At 40.9% G+C, this 21,972-nt stretch overlaps 1 protein-coding gene across 1 annotated transcript in view; it reads left to right on the forward strand.

The window, feature by feature from the left end:
• Nucleotides 1-21,972, forward strand: part of wb (wing blister) — a 682,542-nt gene that overhangs the window by 304,828 nt on the left and 355,742 nt on the right. The window contains exons 6-7 of the mRNA XM_068227209.1: nucleotides 9,843-9,998; nucleotides 20,046-20,339. Of these exons, the coding sequence (XP_068083310.1) occupies nucleotides 9,843-9,998; nucleotides 20,046-20,339 (450 nt within the window). The remainder of the gene's footprint in view (nucleotides 1-9,842; nucleotides 9,999-20,045; nucleotides 20,340-21,972) is intronic.

Consider the following 21,972-nt stretch of genomic DNA (forward strand, 5'->3'; position numbering starts at 1 on the left):
CATTTGGGGAGGAAGCTATTGGGCATGGCTTCCAAACGAAGTCGGCTCTCTCAAGGTGGTCTCCCACCTAAGTCTTTAACTTTTGCTTCCCTGAGAGTATCAACTCCCTGGGAACATGCGCAGCATGAAGGAATGGGATCCAGCTTCCCTAGGTTTCTGGTTGCTACCAGAACCGATAGGCATGATTTTAAGCTGGTGAAGTCGATCCTTTTTAGTAGGCACATCGAAGGCGTCTACGGCGAACTGGAGGAACTTAAAAAAATGCGCAACGGTAGTTTGCTTCTAAAGACTCGTACAGCACTGCAAGCTGATCAGTTGCTTAAGTGCAAGCACTTTGGCGAAAACGCCGTCAAAGTGGAGGAGCGTAAGTCCTTGAACCTGGTTCGCGGAGTCATCTTTCAACGCGACCTTATTTTGAACACTGACGATGAGTTGATGGAAGACATGAAGAACCGTGGCGTGACACACGTCCGGCGCATTACGCGCAAGGTCATTGGTGAAGACGTTGCCACTGGTGCCTTCATTGTCCATTTCAAGTTGTCAGTGTTACCAGAGAAAATCAAGGTAAGAACTTATCCTTGCGATGTGAGGCCGTACATCCCGCCTCCTATGCGATGCTATCAATGCCAGAGATTCAGACATATGGTATCTCGCTGTTCGAATCAGGCTGTATGTGGTACATGTGGACGAGTAGCTGACGACACGGAGGAATGCACAACTCCATACAAGTGCACTAACTGCTCCGGTTTTCATTCTCCTCGGGATCGGAATTGTCCGACATACCTGAGTGAGAAGAAGATCCAGGAGATCAAGACCCTGGATGGCCTTTCCTACCAGGAAGCGCGTCGGACGTTTAATTCTACGAATACACCTGCCCGTACACTTGACTATAGCTTGATAGCTCAGAGTCTTCCAGGTTCGTCATTTACAACCTCGACACCTGTCTAGACCGCTGCGCCCAAGGCGACTGTTGCTGCTCCCAGCAACGTCGCAAATAGTCAAAGCTCGAAGGGGGTACCACCCCACCTTCGACCAACCAGAAGTCTGTGCAGGCTGGCAGTTACCAGCCGGCACAGCAAGGGGGGACGACTAAGTCTCCCCCCCCTAGGAGGTCGACGAAAGTCGTGCCCCAGCTGACGGAGGCGGCATCGTCGATCAGGGCTGGGAAACCATCTCCCAGCCCGTCTAAACTCGAAAAAAAGAAGGGGAAGAAGAGCGCCCATGCTGAGTGCTCTCGGCCTTCCCCTGCGAAGGAGAAGTCATGCCCCCCATCTGGGGGGTATTAGTCTACGCCTGGAGGCACTCCTGCTCCCAAACCTGCGCGCTCTCCTCATAGGGGAACTACTCGCCCCCGACAAGCGTCGAAGTTCTGGGCGGCACCCCTGCCATCTTTAGATGACGGGATGGATGTCGCGCTGTCCTCTACATCTACGGATGTAGAAGTAGATAGTGTTTAGGCTTATGAGCATTTTGTCGCTCATAACCTAACACTCCTGTTATAGTCCACACTATGGCACTGTTACAGTGGAATTGTAACGGTTATGACAGGCATCTTGCTGAGTTACGTCAAGCTCATTAGTGAGTACGCAGCGAGTATAGTCTGTATTCAGGAGACCAACTTCAGACCTGATCATCATACGGTCTTGAGAAATTTCAGACCATACTTGACAGAACGGTACTATGCTCACCGGGCTTCCGGTGGTGTTGGCATTTTTGTACGTTATGATACCTACAGCGAAGAGGTTCCATTAAGAACTCCCCTCGAGTCTGTAGCTGTTCGCGTTCCGCTGCCTGTCATAACAACAGTGTGTAATGTTTATTTTCCACCAGGTCAAGCTCTTAACATAACTGATGTCACTGATCTTATAGATCAGCTTCCACCACCCTTCCTCTTATTGGGTGATTTTAACGCCCATCACCCCATATGGGGCTCTGAGACCACTGTTTCAGTGGCATACACACGATGATCTCTGTGACAGTGACCATTTTCCCATCATCCTTACTTTGTTGAAACATAAGTCTGTCGAGGCTTCCCCTCGATGGATACTTAAACATGCTGATTGGCCAAAGTACACATCACTAGCTGTCTTTGATGACGATATCAGGCGGAGCGTCGGCGAAGAAATAACTTATGTCACCCAAGTTATTCTTGCTGCTGCTGAGGAGTCCATTCCGTTCTTCTCGGGGACTCCTCGTCAAAAACTCATTCCTTGGTGGAACGATGAAATGGCAGCAGCCATCAAAGAACGCTGCCGTGCTCATAAACGTTACCGTCGACAGCCTACTGTGGCCAACTTGGTAACATTTAAGAAACTCCGCGCTAAGGCGCGAGTTCTTATTCGACAAAGTAAGAAGGCTTCATGGGAGAGATATGTGTCGTCCATGACGTCACATACTCCATCATCTCAAGTGTGGATGAAACTTCGACGAATTTCGGGTATTCAAGGATCATCTGCTGTACCGGGAATTTCCATTGCAGGCAGTGTCGCCACTGATCCCCTCGCGATTGCTAACCATCTCGCTAGTCCTTTCGCGGATGTCTCTGGCTCCGGTAATTACTATCCTGATTTCTTCCCTCTGAAGCGGGAGGCAGAACGTCATCACCTTAGTTTTGCCACCCAAGCTTCAGAGGACTACAACGTGCCCTTTACGGAGTGGGAACTCCGCAGCGCCTTAGCGCTTTGCAAGGACACGTCTCCTGGACCGTACAACATCCATAACCAGATGTTGAAACACCTTAGTGATGATAGTTTACTATATCTCCTTCATGTGTTCAACCGAATCTGGATAGAGGGTGATTTTCCATCTCAGTGGCGAGAGGGCATAGTCATCCCTGTCCTCAAGCCTGACAAAGATCCTAAGTATGCAGGAAGTTACAGACCAATTTGTCTTACCAACTGCCTGTGTAAGCTATTTGAGAGGATGGTAAATCGCAGACTGGTGTGGTGTCTGGAGAAACAAGGACTCTTGTCCGAGTACCAATGTGGTTTTCGAGCCGCTCGATCCACCACAGACCACTTGGTATGCCTGGAGAGCTCTATCCAGGATGCGTTTCTCCACAAACAGCACTTGGTAGCTGTCTTCTTTGACTTGGAGAAGGCCTACAACACCACCTGGCGATATGGCATCCTTTCAGTCCTGCATCAATGGAGATTCCGAAGTAACTTGCCTGTATTTATCGCGAATTTTTTGTCCCTCCATCTATTCCGTGTCCGAGTAGGGAGGACATATTCGCAATACCACGTTCACGGAAATGGAGTCCCACAGGGATCGGTTCTTAGTGTCACTCTGTTCGCGATTGCCATAAACGGTATTGTCGCTGCTGCTGGTCCAGCCGTAATACCGTCCCTATATGTGGACGATTTTGCTCTGCACTGTAGCTCGTGCAGTATGGCAGTCGCAGAGCGACAGTTACAGCAAGCTATTAGGAGGGTAGAGCAGTGGACCTTAGAGCGTGGCTTTCGTTTTTCCACCACAAAGACCTGTGTTGTCCATTTTTGTTGCCAACGTTCTCTTCACCCTCCTACTGAACTTTATTTAGGAAATGTAGCTATCCCTGTAGTTGACACTTACCGATTTCTTGGGATCCTTTTCGAAAATAAATTATCGTGGGAGCCACATGTGCGACAGTTGAAAGTGCAATGTGCTAAGAAGCTTAATATCATGAAGTTTCTTAGCAGCACTTCTTGGGGGGCTGACCGCGCGGTGCTCCTACGATTCTATAGGGCACACATTTTATCTCGCCTAGACTACGGCAGTGCAGCATATGGCTCAGCAAGACCAAGCGTTCTTGCGAAGCTAAACAGCATTCACCACAGCGGGGTTCGGTTGGCGACGGGAGCCTTTCGTACAAGCCCCATAGCTAGCCTGCTCGCTGAGTCTGGCGTGCCGCCTTTACACCTGAGGCGCCAGCAACTGCTTCTTTCTTATGCTGCTAATTTGCGACAGATGCCACTTCATCCAAGCTATTCTAGCGTTTTCAACAATGGCAACCGTTTGCTGTACGCCGCTCGTCGCCGAGCATTGCAGCCGCTTGGAATACGTTTAGATAGAAGTTACAGATTGTTTGACGTACCTTTGGTTCTTTGCCTTGTCAGACAACCAAGTGGGGTACCTCCGTGGGTAGTACGGCGACCTGAAATAATCCTGGACCTACACACTGGCCCGAAGGAGAACATGGACCCTTCTATTTATCGGAGGCTCTTCCTGTCCGTCGTTGGCCGCTATCCAGGCTCAGTCGTCGTCTACACGGATGGTTCAAGGACGGACACGAAGGTGGGCTGTGCGTTCGTTGTCGACAATGATAGGTTTCTTTTCGCTCTCCCGGAAACCTGTAGTGTGTACACAGCAGAGCTCTATGCTATCTGTAGAGCTTTGCAGTACGCACTGTACAATGAACGCCGTCAATTTCTTGTGTGTACTGACTCCTTGAGTTCACTCCAGTCTGTTGATACCTGTTTCCCTCGGCACCCTCTGGTGCAGCGGATCCAGGACCTGCTGGCTGGGTGTTCGGATGCCGGCACCAGAATTACGTTTCTGTGGCTCCCAAGCCACATGGGCATCGAGGGAAACGAGTTAGCAGATCGGGCTGCCAAGGAGGCAGTTACACTGCCCCCGTTGCCTTTCAAGGTTCCAGCAAGTGATATTCGCTCTCAGCTGAGACATCTGGTCATGTCTCATTGGGAGATAGAGTGGCAGGCCATTCCACTTCCCAATAAGCTGAGAGCGATAAAAGGAACAACGATGGTATGGAGGACTTCCCTTCGGGCTTCGCGAAGGGAAGCCGTGGTATTATGTCATCTTTGGATCGGCCACGGTATCATAACTCACTCGCATCTTTTGAAAGGAGAACCCCCTCCGGTGTGTACCTGCGGCGACCACCTTACAGTGGTACACATCCTTACGGAGTGTATGGACCTGGTCGATCTTCGCCGTAGTCTTAACCTTCCGTGTACCATCTCCCTTATCTTGCGAGATGACGAGCAGTCAGCAGACCTCGTCATCCGCTTTATGAGGGGTAGTGGTCTGTCCTTTTTCTTCGTGTATTTGTTTCAATTGCGCTTTTAACCTATTGACTTCATTTTAGTTTGTGTTGCGTATTTTAATGTGTTATTTTAACGTCTAATGTAAATGAATTATATATATATGCACCACCATGCAATGCCTTATTCCTTTTCTCCCTGTATTTTCTCTTATTTTATTAGAAATAAGACATTGCGAATTAGATCCACTGCTGTTTTAATCTAATACTCATTTTTTCATCACCGTATTTTTTAACTCTTGTCAGTGGATACATTTTAAAATTTTAAATATCATGTATCATGTCGTCCATCACATTCCATTAGGGGCCGATGACCTTCGATGTTAGGCCCCTTAAAACAACAAGCATCATCATCATCATCAAAAGGCCATTACCTTTGTTGAAGAGCTGCTGCCCGAAGGAAGAGGCGCTATCCGCCCCCTGCTATACTTCCATACACTAAGCTAGATGTTGTTGAAGTGGTCGAGAGACAAGAAAATCAGCAGTTTTTATACCCTCGTGGAAGATTCGAGACCTTTCATGAATAAAACAGCCACACCCACTACATTTTATTGGCTGACCAAAGGTTACACATCAAAATTGGAGAAGAAAGACCCGATTGTTCAAAAATTAATTACAGAAATTTATGATTGGCTAAATTCAAAACTGGTGGAAAGAAAGATTAATATTGCCAACCCACAAATGAGAGAACAACATTTAGTAAAGAACAATAAAGAACTTATGAGTACAAAATATCTTCAAGAAAAGTTCCTTCACATCGCACCAGGGTGCATGATCATAGTTTTTGGTAGAGACTTCTGTGAGAGAATGTCCACACTTCTTGATAATTAGTAGACAAAAACAATTCGAAATTAACACAGGTACATTTTCTGATAAACGGTTGAATTAATTCAGTTTTAAAGTTCAGATTTTCAGCTGTAGAGGAGTACTTTAAGGTGGAAAATTCAAATGTGTGGCGTATAGGTGTACCAACCAGTACAATTACTATTATTATTATTATTATTATTATTATTATTATTATTATTATTATTATTATTATTATTATTATTATTAATACAGAGTTTTCATGGAACAGAAAAGTGAAAGAAGGAGTGGGCATGAATGGGTCTATCTACTACAATCAAAAGATGAATTAAAAGCTTTAAAATTAAAGTTATATTTCTTTTCTCCCTTTCTATTCAACTGCAAACAATAAACAAACAAGTCGCTCAGTGACGGAACAATATTTCAGGTACAGTTGTTTACATACAAGATGAGAGAAATCGGAAAAATCAACAAAATTCGTCAATTACTCATCTGATCTTACAAGAGTTATTTGATCACCATTGCTCCCGCTTTCTTTTAGACAGTTTTAGTAACACTGCTACAAAAGAAAGAGCGTCAATGCTCCTCCCCTTTATACAATTACAACACGAGCATCTTTGCTCACTGAAAATTTATGATTTCCAGGCCTCGAGGCACAATCTACATTTAATAGTTCAAACAGATTTCACTGTCTTCAACTCTCAATAGTTTAACCACTTAATGTTAAGAATTTCTACAGGAGTACAGAATACTGAATCTAATGGGCCTTGTTGGGAAAGAAAAATACAGGTTAAAGTTACTGGCCCAAATATCAATATGTTACATTTGCACTCCTTGAAATTTGCACACAAGATAAAACCCTATTTGGGCTTCTGGCCTGAAGTTACAGGGTCTAATCCCATTCTACTGAGGTGACTAGATGGAGAAAATTTAAGTTAGAAGGCTACAGATAGGAAATGGTTACAAAAACATTGTCACCTCAAATACAAGGTGATAGGGAAGTCGAGAGGGTGTCACACTCTCTATTCCTGAATTTCAGCTAAGTGCTTTTAGGCTAGTTTTGAAATTTACATTGGAAGATGAAGTTTACATTATTGAAGATTGGAAATTAAAGTTACATTCTTAAGGACAGGAAACCTTCCCCTCGGGTTAGCTTTCAGAGGCTATCACCTAGTTAGTACATGGCTGCCATTACCTTATTGCGCTGGACTGCTCAATGAAAGGTGAAACGCCCCCGCCTCCACTATTAGAACACACTCAGTACACTCGACGATCAAGAAGACAAGTGAGCTCAAAACATTGCTAGCTTTTATACCTGAGAGGAAGGTTCGAGAAAGATCTGGACTAATGCCCGACACCCCCCAGTTTTTTATTGGCTAATTAAATATTAAATATGTACAAGAAAACCCTGATTGGTTGAAAATTAAATACCCCAAATTTCTAACTGGTTACTTTTAAAGTTGGCAGAAAGAGATCAAAGAGTTGACAACTGTGATACACAAAAAACAAAAGAAATCCAGTCAGTTTAGGAAATCTTAAAATAACACATTACTCTATCACTTTAGTAGTGACATCTGTTGACCAACGTTCCAACTTCTTGCACCAGTTGTTTCAAGTTTTAGGAGTAAGATGTCACTTCACAAGGCGCTTGATTTGAATGCACAGGGCGGGTGTACCCTCGCGGTACAATTATTATTATTATTCATTGTATGGGTTACTGTTTGCCACATTCTAGACTGTGACCATGAGCGATGCCTAAGTCGCTTAGTAAGGGAGTCGGGTTGCACGAAAGATGTTAAAAGGGGAAGATCAGAGTGTGGGGTAGACTGTTCATCAGGAACGGCATAGCGTTCAGCGTAGTTTCTGTTAGGCATATAAGTGTGCAAATGACATGGGTAGATGTATCAGTTTGAGGAGTTAGGACAAGAATTGTCTCAGTGTATACACCATGTGAGGGTGCAAATGAGGATGAAGTTGAAAAGTTTTCTGAAGCACTGAGTGACATCGTAGTCAGGATCAGCAGCAGGATTGGATAGTGCTAATGGGCAATTTCAATGTGAGAGTTGGAAATACCTGAAGTATGTGAGAAGGTGATGCTTAAATGTGGGGAAAATATGGAAACTGATGGGAATGTGAAGTGTTTATTGGACTTCTAACAGTTATGAATACATTCTTCAAACATGAAGCTATTCACTGGTATACATGAGAGGGTAGAGGCACGAAAACCATAATGGACTATATCATAACCGACTTTGAATTCGGGAAGTCTTATAGGAATATGTGCGTCTTCCGGAGATTTTTCAATGATACAGACCACTATCTGATCTGCAGTCAGATTCAGGATATAAAAAGAGAATGGGTAGCATACAGGGATGCTGTTGTAGAAACAACAAGGGAATACATAGGAAAAACTGTGTATAAAGACAGAAAATAGCAATTGGTTGAATGATGAAGTGAAGGCAGCTTGTAAACATAAAAAAGGCGTATCAGAAATGGCTCCAAACAAAGAATGGTTTAGATAGGGAATTTTACATAGATGAAAGAAACAGAGCCAAACAAATAGTTGTTGAATCCAAGAAGAAGTCATGGGAAGATTTTGGTAATAACCTGGAAAGGCTAGTTCATGCCCCCGGGAATTTTTTTTGACAGAAATAAAGAATCTCAGAAATGGGGGAAAAAGGAAATGAATAGTGTTTTTAATATATTAGATGAACAAAACTAAAAAGAAAGTATGGAGGTTCCACCTTTACAATACACTGTTATTAAGTTGTACCGATATTAAGTTACAACATGTTAACTTTGGGACCGGTTTTGACATTTAAAATGACATCATCAGCCGATTAAGAGAACAGGGCAAAAGGACTAAATCATGAACAATAAACACACATAACAAATACAAGACGTTATTCACAGTCAGAAAAATGTACGTAGAAATATCAAGACTTTTTATGAAGAAGTAAATTCAGTTGAAGTTCATTTGTAATGTGACAGTCTTGTATATTCCTACTGTGCTGTAATCAAAAGACGTTGAACTGATGGTAAATAACGAGTTAAAAAGCTTCATCCAACATAAAATCTTGAGGGATAACTTGTTATAAGAGTGATCTTGAGAGATGCAGCTTGTGTACAGTTGTTACTAAGCCAGTTTTTAACTTTTTTAGATGAACTCATAATAGATCTCTGAGAATCACTGGACTGATGGAAGGAATATTTTGAAAATCTTCTCAGCATAAAAGCAAATCTTTCTGTTGATGTCACAAGCAACCGAGCTCATGAGCAGGAGACAATGACATTAGTAAAATTACATTTGTAGAAGTGCAGGAGATAGTAAATAAACTCCATTGTCATAAAGCAGCAGCAGTAGTAGATGAAATTAGATCTGAAATGGTGAAATATACTAGAAAGGCAGGAATGAAATGGCTTCATGGAATAATAAGATTGGCATGGAATATTAGTAACCTTCTGATTGGACAAAGGCAGTAATTGCACCTATCTATAACAGGAAGGATTGCAACAACAACTGAGTTATTTCATTGATCAGTATACCAGGCAAGGTGTTCGTTGGCATTTTGGAAGGGAGTGTGCGATCAGCGGTTGAGAGTAAGTTGAATGGAAACCAGTGTGGTTTCAGCCCACAAAGGAGTTACCAGGACCAGATTTCGAGGATGTGCCAGGTAATTTGAAAATGCTACAAGAGGAATGGACAGTTATGTTTGGCAGATCTGAAGAAGGCATTTGACAGAATACCAAGGAGGAAAATGTTTCATGTACTGGGGGATTGTGGGATTAGGGGTAAGTTATAGCAGGATATTACAGGCATTTATGTTTACAATCAGGTGACAGTAAGAACTGATAATAGTTCCAAGTAGTTACGGATGTTGGAGAAAGCTCTGTTGTGTGTATTTATTTGATTTGTCCATAAGCTTTTGAAGCCTTACACCTCTATTATAGCAGCTCAGTAGAGAACATAAACTAAAGGTGATGTGTCACTGTCCAGGCTCACACAACGGGAATCAACTGTGGTGAATGTGAAGATGGTTGGTACCGGCCATCGGGTGTGACGCAAGACGACCCTACTCCCTGCGTTCAGTGTAACTGTCACTCAGTGGGGACGACAGGTCTCTGTGTCAAAGACGACTCACAGCCAGGCAAGGTGAGTATTTTGTGCACAACACTAAATTTATGTGGTATTTCAATTACAACTCTATCAGGTATCTTGGTAATCTGCAGCATATACCTCCCTGAAAACATGGCAGTTTCTAGGTGTTTTGCTACCATGGACGAGAATTGAAAAATGCTACCCCCTTCCTTTCATTACCATCATTCTCTCCCTTATATCCCCACTCCACTACCACAAACATCCATATACACAACATTGCATATCTTCTTTTAAACTTTTCCATCCCATGCTCGAGTTAACTCGGGTGTCAACATGTCTCTCGCTGTCCCAAACGTGAGTCAACTTGGATTTCAAGCAATGCATTCTTCTCCATTTCCGAGTTCAGTCGGACAATGTAGTTTTGTTGTTCATCACATGTTCTGTTCAGATGATGGACGATTCATAAATCGATAATTATGTGCCTTGTGTTTTTCTCTCACAGCTGTCTTCTGAGGTGGGTGCACAAAAAGTGTAAAGAAAGCATGAAGGAAGATTATATTTTTAAAATTGAATGGAGAGATGATGAGCCTGACTTTTATGAGTATAGTGAAGATAACTTGCAGTGAAACAAACTGTAGACATTTATCACGCCATTGTCAAGTTCTGGTAAAAGAACCAAGAGAAAAGTAATGCTAAAGTTCTGTGACTGTTCAATAGCTGTGTGAAAATAAGGTATTTTTAGCCTCTTTCAACCATTGTCAAAACGTCCAGAAAAATCTGGTATGAGACATGCATAAGGCTGAAATGAACTTGGCGTCCGTTAATTACATTTTATAATACCAATATATTTGGTCCATTACTGAACATTATAAATTTTCCAGGTAACTCATTTCTGGTTGCTAGCATTTCACCCCAGTGTGCTAAGTTGGGCTCATTAGTTTGGTAAATAGCCCAACTTAGCACACCGGGGTGAAACGCTGGCAACCAGAAATGAGTTAGCTGGAAAATTTATTATTATTATTATTACAAGTTGTTTTACGTCGCACCAACACAGATAGGTCTTATAGCGACGATGGGACAGGAAAGGGCTGGGAGTGTGTGCCTGTTGTGAAAATGGAAACCACGGAAAACCATCTTCAGGGTTGCCGACAGTGGGGTTTGAACACACTATCTCCTGAATACTGGATACTCACCACACTTAAGCAACTACAGCTATCGAGCTCAGTACTGGAAAATTTATAATCTCCAGTTATGGACCAAATATATTGGTATTATAAATTTGCTCATTTGGGACAAATATTTCACGTTACCTATGGGAATCAACATCTATCATTATCATACCCCACGTCGTTCCTTCTATACAATGGGTCAGTTAATGAAGCCCCTCCACCAACTTTGTACTTTTCTCCTTCTTCAATGTTGTCCCAGTCCCCTCCTCATTGCTGAATGTCATTTTTCACCATATCTGTATATTGCATTCTTGGCTGCCCTCTTGGTCTTGAATATTTTAACTGCAGATCATACATTTTTCTGGGTATGTGATCAGGATCCATCCTTTGCATGTGACTATACCATTTGAGTCTATGCAGAGTTATGTTACCCTGCATTCTGCCAACCTGAGCCATGTCCCTGATGTTCTCATTATGAATTTTATCTCGTCTTGTTTTGCCAACCATCGGTCCAGGTCTTACTCCCATATGTCAAGAATGGCATGTAATAAGTCAGAGAAATTGCTCGCTTGCATTTCAATGATACTTTTGGGCTCCGTATTAGGTCTCGGACAACTCTATAGAATGTTCCTCCAGCTTGGATCCTGCCTGTAAGTTCCTCTTCAGTGGAGCCTGTTGCTTATATCATGCTTCCTGGATATTTGAATTTGTTGGACATCTTGAGTTGCTTATCCTCTATTTCAATGTAACCTTCAGATTGACCATTTCTCTGTATAACCAACACTTCACTTTTTTCCTGACTGAATCTTAGGCAGTACCCTTTAGCTGTTACTATCCATGCATTGATCTGATCCTGAAGTTCCCCCTTGGAATCTCCTCATATACAGATGTCATCAGAAAATAGCAGGACTTTCATTTTGTTGTCACCAGAAGAGGTGACAGAACTCCACCCCGTCTTAGGCCCGTAGTTATTCTAAAGGGTTCCATCATTCTTGATGGTGTTTTGATGCAACTTCTGATGTCTTCATGTAAATTCTCAATTCGTTTTATTATGTCATTTTTGATTCCACTGTTTCTCAGCACTTCCCACACTTTGTCCCTGTTTACAGCATCAGAGACCTTTTTGATATCCAGAAAGGCCAGCCAAAGTAATTATGTTCATAATATTTCTCCATTAGCTGACGCAGTCCAAATATTAGATCAACTGTTGATCTGCTATTCCGGAATCTGTATTGTTCCTTTGATAACTTTAACCCTTTGTTGCCTGAATAGTGAAAAATAATAAGTATACTTGATTTTTTCACCTTATTCTAATGGAATATGTTCAAGTAGTAAATGCTAATACTTTCAAATCATAATTTTAATTTTTGGTATGTTTTTGGGGCCTGGTACTTTTAAGTACTGTCAGGCATATAGGAGGCTTCATATTTCGGTAGATAATGTTCACATTTTGGAATTATATCACATTTATTGTCTCAAAATATTAGTAGAACATGTTTTTCATACCTAAAACTCTTACAAAAATGTAAAAGCAAAATTTAAAGCAAATATGTGTAATAAGAGTGAAGTTTCCTAATATTATTGTTCATATGTAGAACATCTTGCATACATCCTATACAGCTGACACATTATGATACTCTGCAAAGCAGTTCTTTTTTTTTTTTTCATTGCAGCAAAGAAAAACACTACATGTAGTAAACTTTGAATGCAGTCTTGACTGCACCTTCTTTCTCAAATACACCTCACATCGAGCACTGTTTTTTACAAAAACAACAAAAGGATTTCCACGATTACTTAGTCTGACATCACTGGGCACAGAATATTCTGTTTTCGTCCTTTTTGGTGGACAAGTTTGCTCTGGTGAGTTTGGTGACCTCATATCATGTGAAAATTTTCCTGGAAGGCGAATTTCTTTCTGGTTCATCAGTCCTAAGGCCACATTACGCCGGAATGCCATTAGAGGGACTTTTTCATGCAGATTACAGTATATGATGTAGGCATTGACAAATGCTATCTCAATCGTTCCCCAACATAATCTATGCCACCATTTTTGGATCGACGGTCTAAACCATATACGCCTCGAAGTCTGTCAGCATGGTCCACTCCACCCATGTGTAGTCTTGCACAACAACCGGGCAATCAACAGTAACATTACTTCCATCCTGCTGTTTCTGTTTCCTAGAAACAGTTGTGGCTTCTGTTCCATGGAAATTAGATGCTAAGCACACACTTTTACTAACTTTCCATAGAAAAACACTGATGTCCATCGAAGGAAAGCATTACTTTCGGTTTTGGATATGACTAACATGAGACCCTCCATATGGCCTGACGGTACTTCTAAGTACCCCGCCATTTACTAGCAATGATGATAGCAAACACTCGTAATAGAGTAGGTTTGTCTTCCAGGTAGGATGTCTCTTCTTCTGTGTGTTCGGAGGTGACTATACAGTCCAATGCGGGAGTTACACAATTTGCCACAGTGATGACAGGTAGTCCCAGGTGGAGCAGTCATGTTATTTCTATGTCTTCTCAGCACTTCTTTTTCTTTCCTACGTTGCCTCTTGTCATTCGCTGTACGTCGGCGGTTTTCTTCAAAAGACAGTGTGCCGTAATGGACTGGTGGTCTCCAGGATGAACGATCAAGCGCTAAGCTCTCCCAGTTATCAACATCAATGTTACATCTCTTCAAGTTAGCCTTGATTACATCTTTAAATCGCTTCCTCTGACCGCCTACACAGCGTTTACCTACTGATAGCTCAGAGTAAAACACTTGTTTGGGAATGCGATTATTGGGCATGCGAACTACGTGGCCTGTCCATCGTAGCTGGCGTCTTAAAACCATCAATTCTATACTGGTGGTGTGTGCCTCTTCAAGAACGCTGATATTTGTGCCCCTGTCTTGCCAAGTTATGTCCAGGATTCAGATCCGTAGAGTAAGGTTGGAACTACAACAGAATTGTACACAAGAATCTTTGTTGTGATATTGACATCGTGATTGTCAAAAACTCGAGATCTTAACTTAGCAAAGGATGCTCCTGCACGGTTAATTCTGTGTTGGATTTCTGAATCTATATTTGCGCTTGATGAGAGGGTGCTGCCAAGGTATGGGAAGGTGTTTACAACTTGAAGGCTCACTCCATCAATTGTGACATTGATATCTCTTTGACCTTCCCCAGGGGCTGGTTGGTATAGGATCTGTGTTTTGCTGGTATTCAGTTTGAGTCCGATCTTGTTGTACGCAGCAGAGAAAGCATTCAGGATTCTCACAAGGTCTTCTTGTGTCTGAGGTACGACAGCATTATCATCGGCGTACTGTAACTCAACTAATGCTGCAGACGATGTCCGAGTTCCTGCCTTTAAACGGCTCAAATTAAAAAGTTTACCATCCATCCTGTAAGTTATATGAATTCCTGGAGGGAGATCATCTCTGACAAGTTCCATGACAGTGGCAACATACAAGGAAAACAAAGTGGGGGCTATCACACAGCCTTGCTTAACACCGGTATTGATATGGAATGGCTCTCCAATAGAGCTGTTGCCAATGACAGCTGCCACCATATCAGTGTAGAGCAATTTCAAGATGGCAATAAATTTCTGCGGAAAGCCATATAGAGCTAAAATTTTCCACAAAGCTTCTCGGTTCACAGAGTCAAATGCCTTAGTAAGATCAATAAAGGCAGTATAAAGAGGTCTATTTTGTTCTCTACATTTTTCCTGGAGTTGACGAGCTGTGAATATCATATCTGTGGTTCCTGTAGAAGGCCTGAAGCCACACTGACTCTCTGGAAGTATTTTCTCCACCAGGGGTACAATACGATTTGCCAAGATTCGAGCAATAAGCTTTCCCAGGCACGACAGTAAGGATATTCCCCGATAGTTACTGCAGTTTGTTCGATCCCCTTTCTTAAATATGGGAACTACCAGACTGTCTCTGAAATCAGGAGGCATTTCTTCTGTGCTCCAAATTTTGACAATCAGTTCATGTATGTGTCTTACTAAGGAAACTTAAAAGGGTCCACCTTTTCAATACCAAAATGTTATAGTTTATTTACAACGTATATTTACACTTGGAACTAGTTTCGACGCTGTTTGGCGTCATCTTCAGCCAAAATGTGGGAAATGGGCTAGCATGTAGACATTTATATTATACCCTACACGTAACGCTGCAACAATACACCACAAATACTGGCACAGTCAACCTCCAAACTCTCAAAAAACGTATTTCTTAATACCAATTTTATATTCTTGTCGAGCTGAATACCGGACCTGTGAAGATTACAAGATTATTTTGTGCATCTACAGAATGGTGGTGTTAATGAAGCTATGTAATATAGAGAGAGACCTTCAAATAGGTGGTTAAATGAAGAAGTTATATCATGTTCAAGATCATGCTTTCACGTCTCTGCACAGTATTTAAAATACAATTTACCGTTGGTCTTTATAGCTATTGTTGAGAGTGAAGGAGAATTTCCTGTTGTGTATGTTTATCAGGAACTCAAGGGAGACTTCATTAGTTAGTCGGAACATAGAAAAAATGATGAACTCTTCTCAGAAGAACTCTTAAGGTTTCACCTTACTTTTTCCTGCCTGCTGGCTCTTCAGAAGTGTGTGCGCATGTGTTTTGTATTCAGGAATCATTCAAGGCAAATATTTTCGCACTGCAAGATGTGTGGTTAAGGTTATTTTTAATATGTATAACTTTTGCTTTATCAACGATTCATTTGTTTCAATATTCGTCCCTGTTTTTATCTCCTCGTAAGATGTGTATTGTTTAATGTAACAGCTTGTGTAAAAAATTGGGTTAAATGAAGAAGTTATATCATGTTCAAGATCATGCTTTCACGTCTCTGCACAATATTTAAAATGCAATTTACCGTTGGTCTTTATAACTATTGTTGAGAGTGAAGGAGAATTTCCTGTTGTGTATGTTTATCAGGAACTCAAGGGAGACTTCATTAGTTAGTCGGAACATAGAAAAAATGATGAACTCTTCTCAGAAGAACTCTTAAGGTTTCACTTTACTTTTTCCTGCCTGCTGGCTCTTCAGAAATGTGTGCGCGTGCATTTTGTATTCAGGAATCATTCAAGCCAAACATTTTCGCACTGCAAGATGTGTGATTAAGGTTATTTTTAATATTTATAACTTTTGCTTTCTCAACGATTCATTTGTTTCTACATTCGTCCCTGTTTTTATCTTCTCGTAAGATGTGTATTGTTTAATTCTTAGATTTAAATGTGTCTTACTAGTTCCTCACCACCTTCTTTGAGAGCTTCCACTGGTATACCATCAGGACCAGAGGCTTTGTGACGCTTTGCTTGATTGACAGCATGCTTAACTTCATCTAATGTTGGTGGGGAGCCAAAGTTCATCATTGATGGAAGCTTGTTTTAATATATCATACACCTATTCATCAATAATCGAACCCTGGTTCATGAGGTCTTCAAAATGCTCTTTCTACCTATTCATGATGGAGTGCTGATCTTTTAAAAGTATGCTTTTATCGTTGGACCAAAGAGGATTCCTCCCAAAGGTGGTCGGACCATAAACTGCTTTTGTCGCTTGGAAGAACTGTCGTGAATCTTTATCTGCTAGATATTCCAACTCTTTTGCCTTTGCTGTCCACCATGCATTCTTGAGCTCACAGGTTTTTCTTTGGACATTCGCTTTGGCAATATTTACGGCTTGTTTCTTAGAGTGGGAGTTCATGTCCCTTCGCCATGCTTGCAAGGCTTTTCTCTTCTGTGATATCAATGCTTCAATTTCTTCATCATTTTCATCAAACCAGTCCTGATGTTTTCTGGTCTTATATCCTACTGTTTCTTTGCAAGCATCTTCAATAGTGGTCTTCAGACTCTCCCAGTGTTGCGTTACATCAGGTTGATGTTCCTTCGGCAAAGTCCGATGAAGGAGCTCTCTGTATTTTGAAGTAATTTCTGCATTGCCAAACTTCTCGGTGTCAAAAGTATGTCTGTAGCTCTTCCGTTGTTTCCTCCTCTGGGTGGACAGTGACAAATGCATCACTGATCTAATAAGTCGGTGATCTGTCCAACAGTCATCAGCTCCTGTCATTGCTTTGGTGATGAGAACATCGCGTAGATCTTGCTTGCGGACAATTACATAGTCAATGAGCTGCCAGTGTTTCGATCTAGGATGCTGCCATGATGTTTTGAAGCGATCCCTTTGGCGAAAGATGGTGTTCGTGATTATCAACCCATGCTCAGCACATTTTGAGAGGAGTCTAATACCATTGGAGTTTTCACTGCCAACTCCCTCCTTGCCAATGACACCATTCCATACTTTATGGTCCTTTCCCACTCTGGCATTAAAATCACCAAGCAAGATGATTTTATCTAGTCGATTGATGTTTGATAGGATGTCATCCAGATCTGAATAGAATGTTTCTTTGATGTCATCATCAGAGTCTAATGTGGGGGCATATGTGCAAATTACTGTGGCATGCTGGTCGCCATTTAATCGAAGTCTTAATGTCATGATGCGTTCATTACGTCCAGTTGGAAGCTCCTGCAGGTCTCTGAGAAGCTTATTCTTGATAGCAAAGCCAATTCCATGTGTTCGGTGTTCACTGGTAGGTTTACCCTTCCAGCTATATATCCACACCAATTGCAAATTTCATCAATTTGAGTATTTTATTGCATTACAGAAGCATACTTACATGTACTAAGATCACTTCCAGGTCGAATGTAACAATAGGAGCTAAAAAAAAATCAATCAAAATGTCATTTGTTTACAGTGGTAACACTATGACTACACCTCTAAGAATAGAACGATCTGCCGCGTTTTTCATCAATACCAACCTCAAAAATGAACTATCTCTGTTTCAAGAATTAGTTACTTGAAAGTACCACGAGGAAAATACAAGGGTAGGATTTACTGAATAATTCCAAAGCCATGAAATATGAGATGGTACTTTAAAGTACCGTCAGGCAACAAAGGGTTAATTCTATCAATTGTCTTATTTTCCTTTCTAAAATCCTTTCATACAGCTTTCCCACTTGGGAAGTTAATGTAATTCCTCTGTAATTGGAACATTTCTTCATGTTACCTTTCCTAAAGAGTGGAATGATGATACATTTTTTTCCAATCTGCTCGTATCTGCCCATCCTTCCATACCTTGTGAAAAAGTCTATACATCCACTGCTTTCCTGCATCACCCATAGACCTGACCATTTCACCACACACTTCATCAATGCCTGGAGATTTTCCTGTTTTGATGTATTTCCATGCGAATTCTATATCATTCCATGTCAGATCTGTTATAGTGTCTTCCATCCTTCTGTCATTAACTAATCTATCTAATGGAATGTTTGTAATGTCATTCACATTTTACAGTTTATCAAAATAATTCTTCTATTCTTCTTTGATCTCTCTGTCATCTGTAATGAGATACCCACTATCACTAGTCAGATACTTAGTTTGTTCTTTGTCCCTCCTCCTATTCTTCATCATTCCATTTTCTGTTGCCATCTACATCTTCATTTAGTTTATCACTCCATTCATTCAACCATTTTTCTCTTTCTGCTGTGACAACCTGCTTAGATTCTTTTTTCGCCAACTTATAGTGTTCTTTGTCCTTATCTGTCCGACTTTTGAAATATTTTTCTCTAGGCATTGTACTTTTTAAGGACTGTCTCTTGGTTTATTATTCCACCATGGTGTCTCTTTCCATTTCCTTTTGCCATTTGTTCTGCCACACATCTCCTCTATATCAATCATATTTATATATTATACTTACAATTGTTATTTTGTATCGTACTAAATAGTAAAATCATTGCTACATCATATAACTGTTTAATTTCTATATTTTATATTTCAAACTTCAGTCATAAGGAAATAATATTTCAAAATACATTGTAAAATGTTTCATTAATAATTCTAAAAAGTGGTTGTTACAGTTAGGTTGCAATTTAAATTTCTCAAGTTTATATCTATTTCTTTTCTAAAAATTAATGCAAAAACGTCTGCATGAGGGGAAGTATTTCATAAATAGTAATAAGGTCAAGAGAAAATTTACTGTGCATTATGTCTTCTGGTATGGGCTAGAACATTGGCCTGTCTCATCTTGTCCTTGGCTTTGACAATATGAAAATGACTAAGGTATGAGTGAGGCTAAAAAAGTGTTCCTTATGTAGACAGTCCATGTTATGAATGGTGTGAAAATGTTACTCATAGGGCTATTTGGTTCATGCATTTCACTAAAGCCGGCAGATGTAATAAGAACTTCTGGCTCAGTGAGGAAACCACTCCCTCCTTATTTCCCTAGTGTGCTTCTTCAGTGATGCCTAGGCCATGTATGACAGGTGTAGAGGATTAAACCAGCCTTCAGGCTGAATATTAACACACAAGAATAAAGTGCTTATCTTGCAGTAATTTAGTGGTCCAATTGATTTGAATTAACATACATTTTACAACTGTCACAACAAACTTAAAACCTTCAGCTCCCATCTTAGTCACAGTACCAGAAGAGCCTTCAGTAATTTCAAACAACAACAACAACAACAACAACAACAACAACAACAACAACAACAACAACAACGACGACGACGACGACGACGACACATGCATGCATGCATGCATGGACACACACACACACACACACCCACACACCCATACCCATGTTAACTGGTAGTGATCCTGCTTGACCATCGAATATCGCTCAGACGTTTTATAATCAAACATATGTTTCAGTGTATCCTGCCCAAATCTTAAATGGCTGATAACTGCATATTGCTCAATTGATGGCCAGTATCCCTCTTGAAATCATTAGAATCTTTACTTCTTTGTTAACAGCAAAAACACAAAATAATATAACATGAAATTAGTTCTGTATGAGTCATACCTTGAGTTGGCTAAATCATAAAAATTTGTTGTGTGTGTAATAAAAACAGAGTGAATGGATTTGACTGTTGCCAGGTTGCTGGGAGTTGCGAGTGCAAGCTGGGATTTGCTGGTGATCAGTGCACCAAGTGTGCACCAAGGTTCCGTCGCTACCCTCGGTGTGAACCGTGTCCGTGCAATCCAGTGGGCTCCCAGGCGACGGACTGCGAGTTCTCCTGCATTTGTAAGGCGAACGTGGAAGGCCCTCACTGCGATCGCTGTAAGCCTGGCTTCTTTCACCTACAGGAGAATAACCCTGATGGATGCATGCCCTGTTACTGTTCAGAAGTGACCAACGTTTGCGAAACAACGACAGTCTTCCTCAACACGGTAGGTTTTGACCAACATAAACAATCTCAACACAGTGAGAAAAGTTCAGAACACCAGCTGCCTTGTCAAGACATGGCTGGGGATAGAAGTCTTCTTCCTCATGTTAAAATTGAAGTTGTTGGTGAGCTTCATGAATCTTTCACTTGTTTCACAAGAGAGTTTGTCAAGGTGATCAAATAATTTGTTCTTCATTGCAAATCCTTTGTGAATACAGAGTTGTCTTTTACCTTTTTCTCTCAAAAAGAAGTGCATTTTTCCTTCTCATCTAGTGTCACACAGAACAACTCTTGTCCCTATTCAGTGTCATCACATACCAGAATTAATGAGTTGTCATCTGACGGTGACCTCTTTCATTGTTGTCCAAATCCTCTTAAATTCTGGATGTACTCATACCACCAGTTTCTGAAACACAAGCAGGGAACGTTTAACCTCCCCACTGTTTGAGAAATGCTCGACCTGGCCCGACCTGACCTGTCTTCTAAACTACTGCCTTCGATGGTACAGAACATTTCACAAACTCAATAAACCTCTGTATCCCAAGTGAAGGAGTAACCTGTAATTTTAAACTGTAACACTGTCACTTTCAAATTGTCTAAAAATGATTTACTTTTGTATTATGAGCTGAAATGAGGTCTTTAACCCTCCAAGTGCTGATCGTTTCACTCTTAAATGTTGAGTATTCTTAAGGCAGCATGCAGATACATTAAAAAAATTATAATAAATACAAATTTGTAACTACATGTGGCATATTATATATCAATTTGTTCAGGAAGAATTAGAGAATAAGAGAATTGTCGTCGGATGTTTTACTTACAATTATCAGTAAAAGTATAATGGATTAATAGTCATATATTTGAAAATATCAAAAGATATTCCAAATTTTGAGGTTGATCACAAGCACTACATTATCTGAAATTAAATTCCAAGATACACAAAATGTGCCAAATTTCATTACAAGTACAATGATATATAATAATAGAAACTTCAATGAATAATAAAACGTCACAGGTAAAAAGACTCGGAGAGAGTCTGTTGTGGTGGGTCATTAGGTCTAGATGTGCCTAATAGGGTTAGCATGTTTGGATTGTCTACATCACTACTTGACACATCACTATAGTCAAGGGTATCTAAATTAGGGTCATATACTTCCCCACTTCCAGAAGAAAAGTTGTCTAATGATAAATCATCAGGAAAATCTTCTACATTACCAATGTCGTCTTCACTTTCATCAGTCCCAAGCTCCTCCAATGCTTCTCGATCATCGCCATAAGACCTATCTGTGTCGGTGCGACGTAAAGCAACTAGCAAAAAAAAAAAAAAAAACCTTCTCTAATTGAACTTGAACCACTTAGTTCACTCATGTTTGTATTATAATAATTACTAAACTAAAATAAACCAATTAAATTAGAGTAAATCAGGCACACCATTATCACAAATTGGCTAGCAAACAATAATCTTCAAACGCTCAAAGCAACTGGGCAGTTTGAGTAGACGTAAAGAAAGACCAGTTCACAGCTGACAAGATCGCTGCTTACTGCTTTCCTTCCCCAACCGAAGACCAACTTGCACTGCCTACCAGATAGAGAATTTCATTTCGCAGCCAGAAGATTCGTAAAATCAATTGTTATACTGA

Source organism: Anabrus simplex, chromosome 4 (genome assembly GCF_040414725.1).
Source record: "Anabrus simplex isolate iqAnaSimp1 chromosome 4, ASM4041472v1, whole genome shotgun sequence".
NCBI classification, from domain to species: Eukaryota; Metazoa; Arthropoda; class Insecta; order Orthoptera; family Tettigoniidae; genus Anabrus; species Anabrus simplex.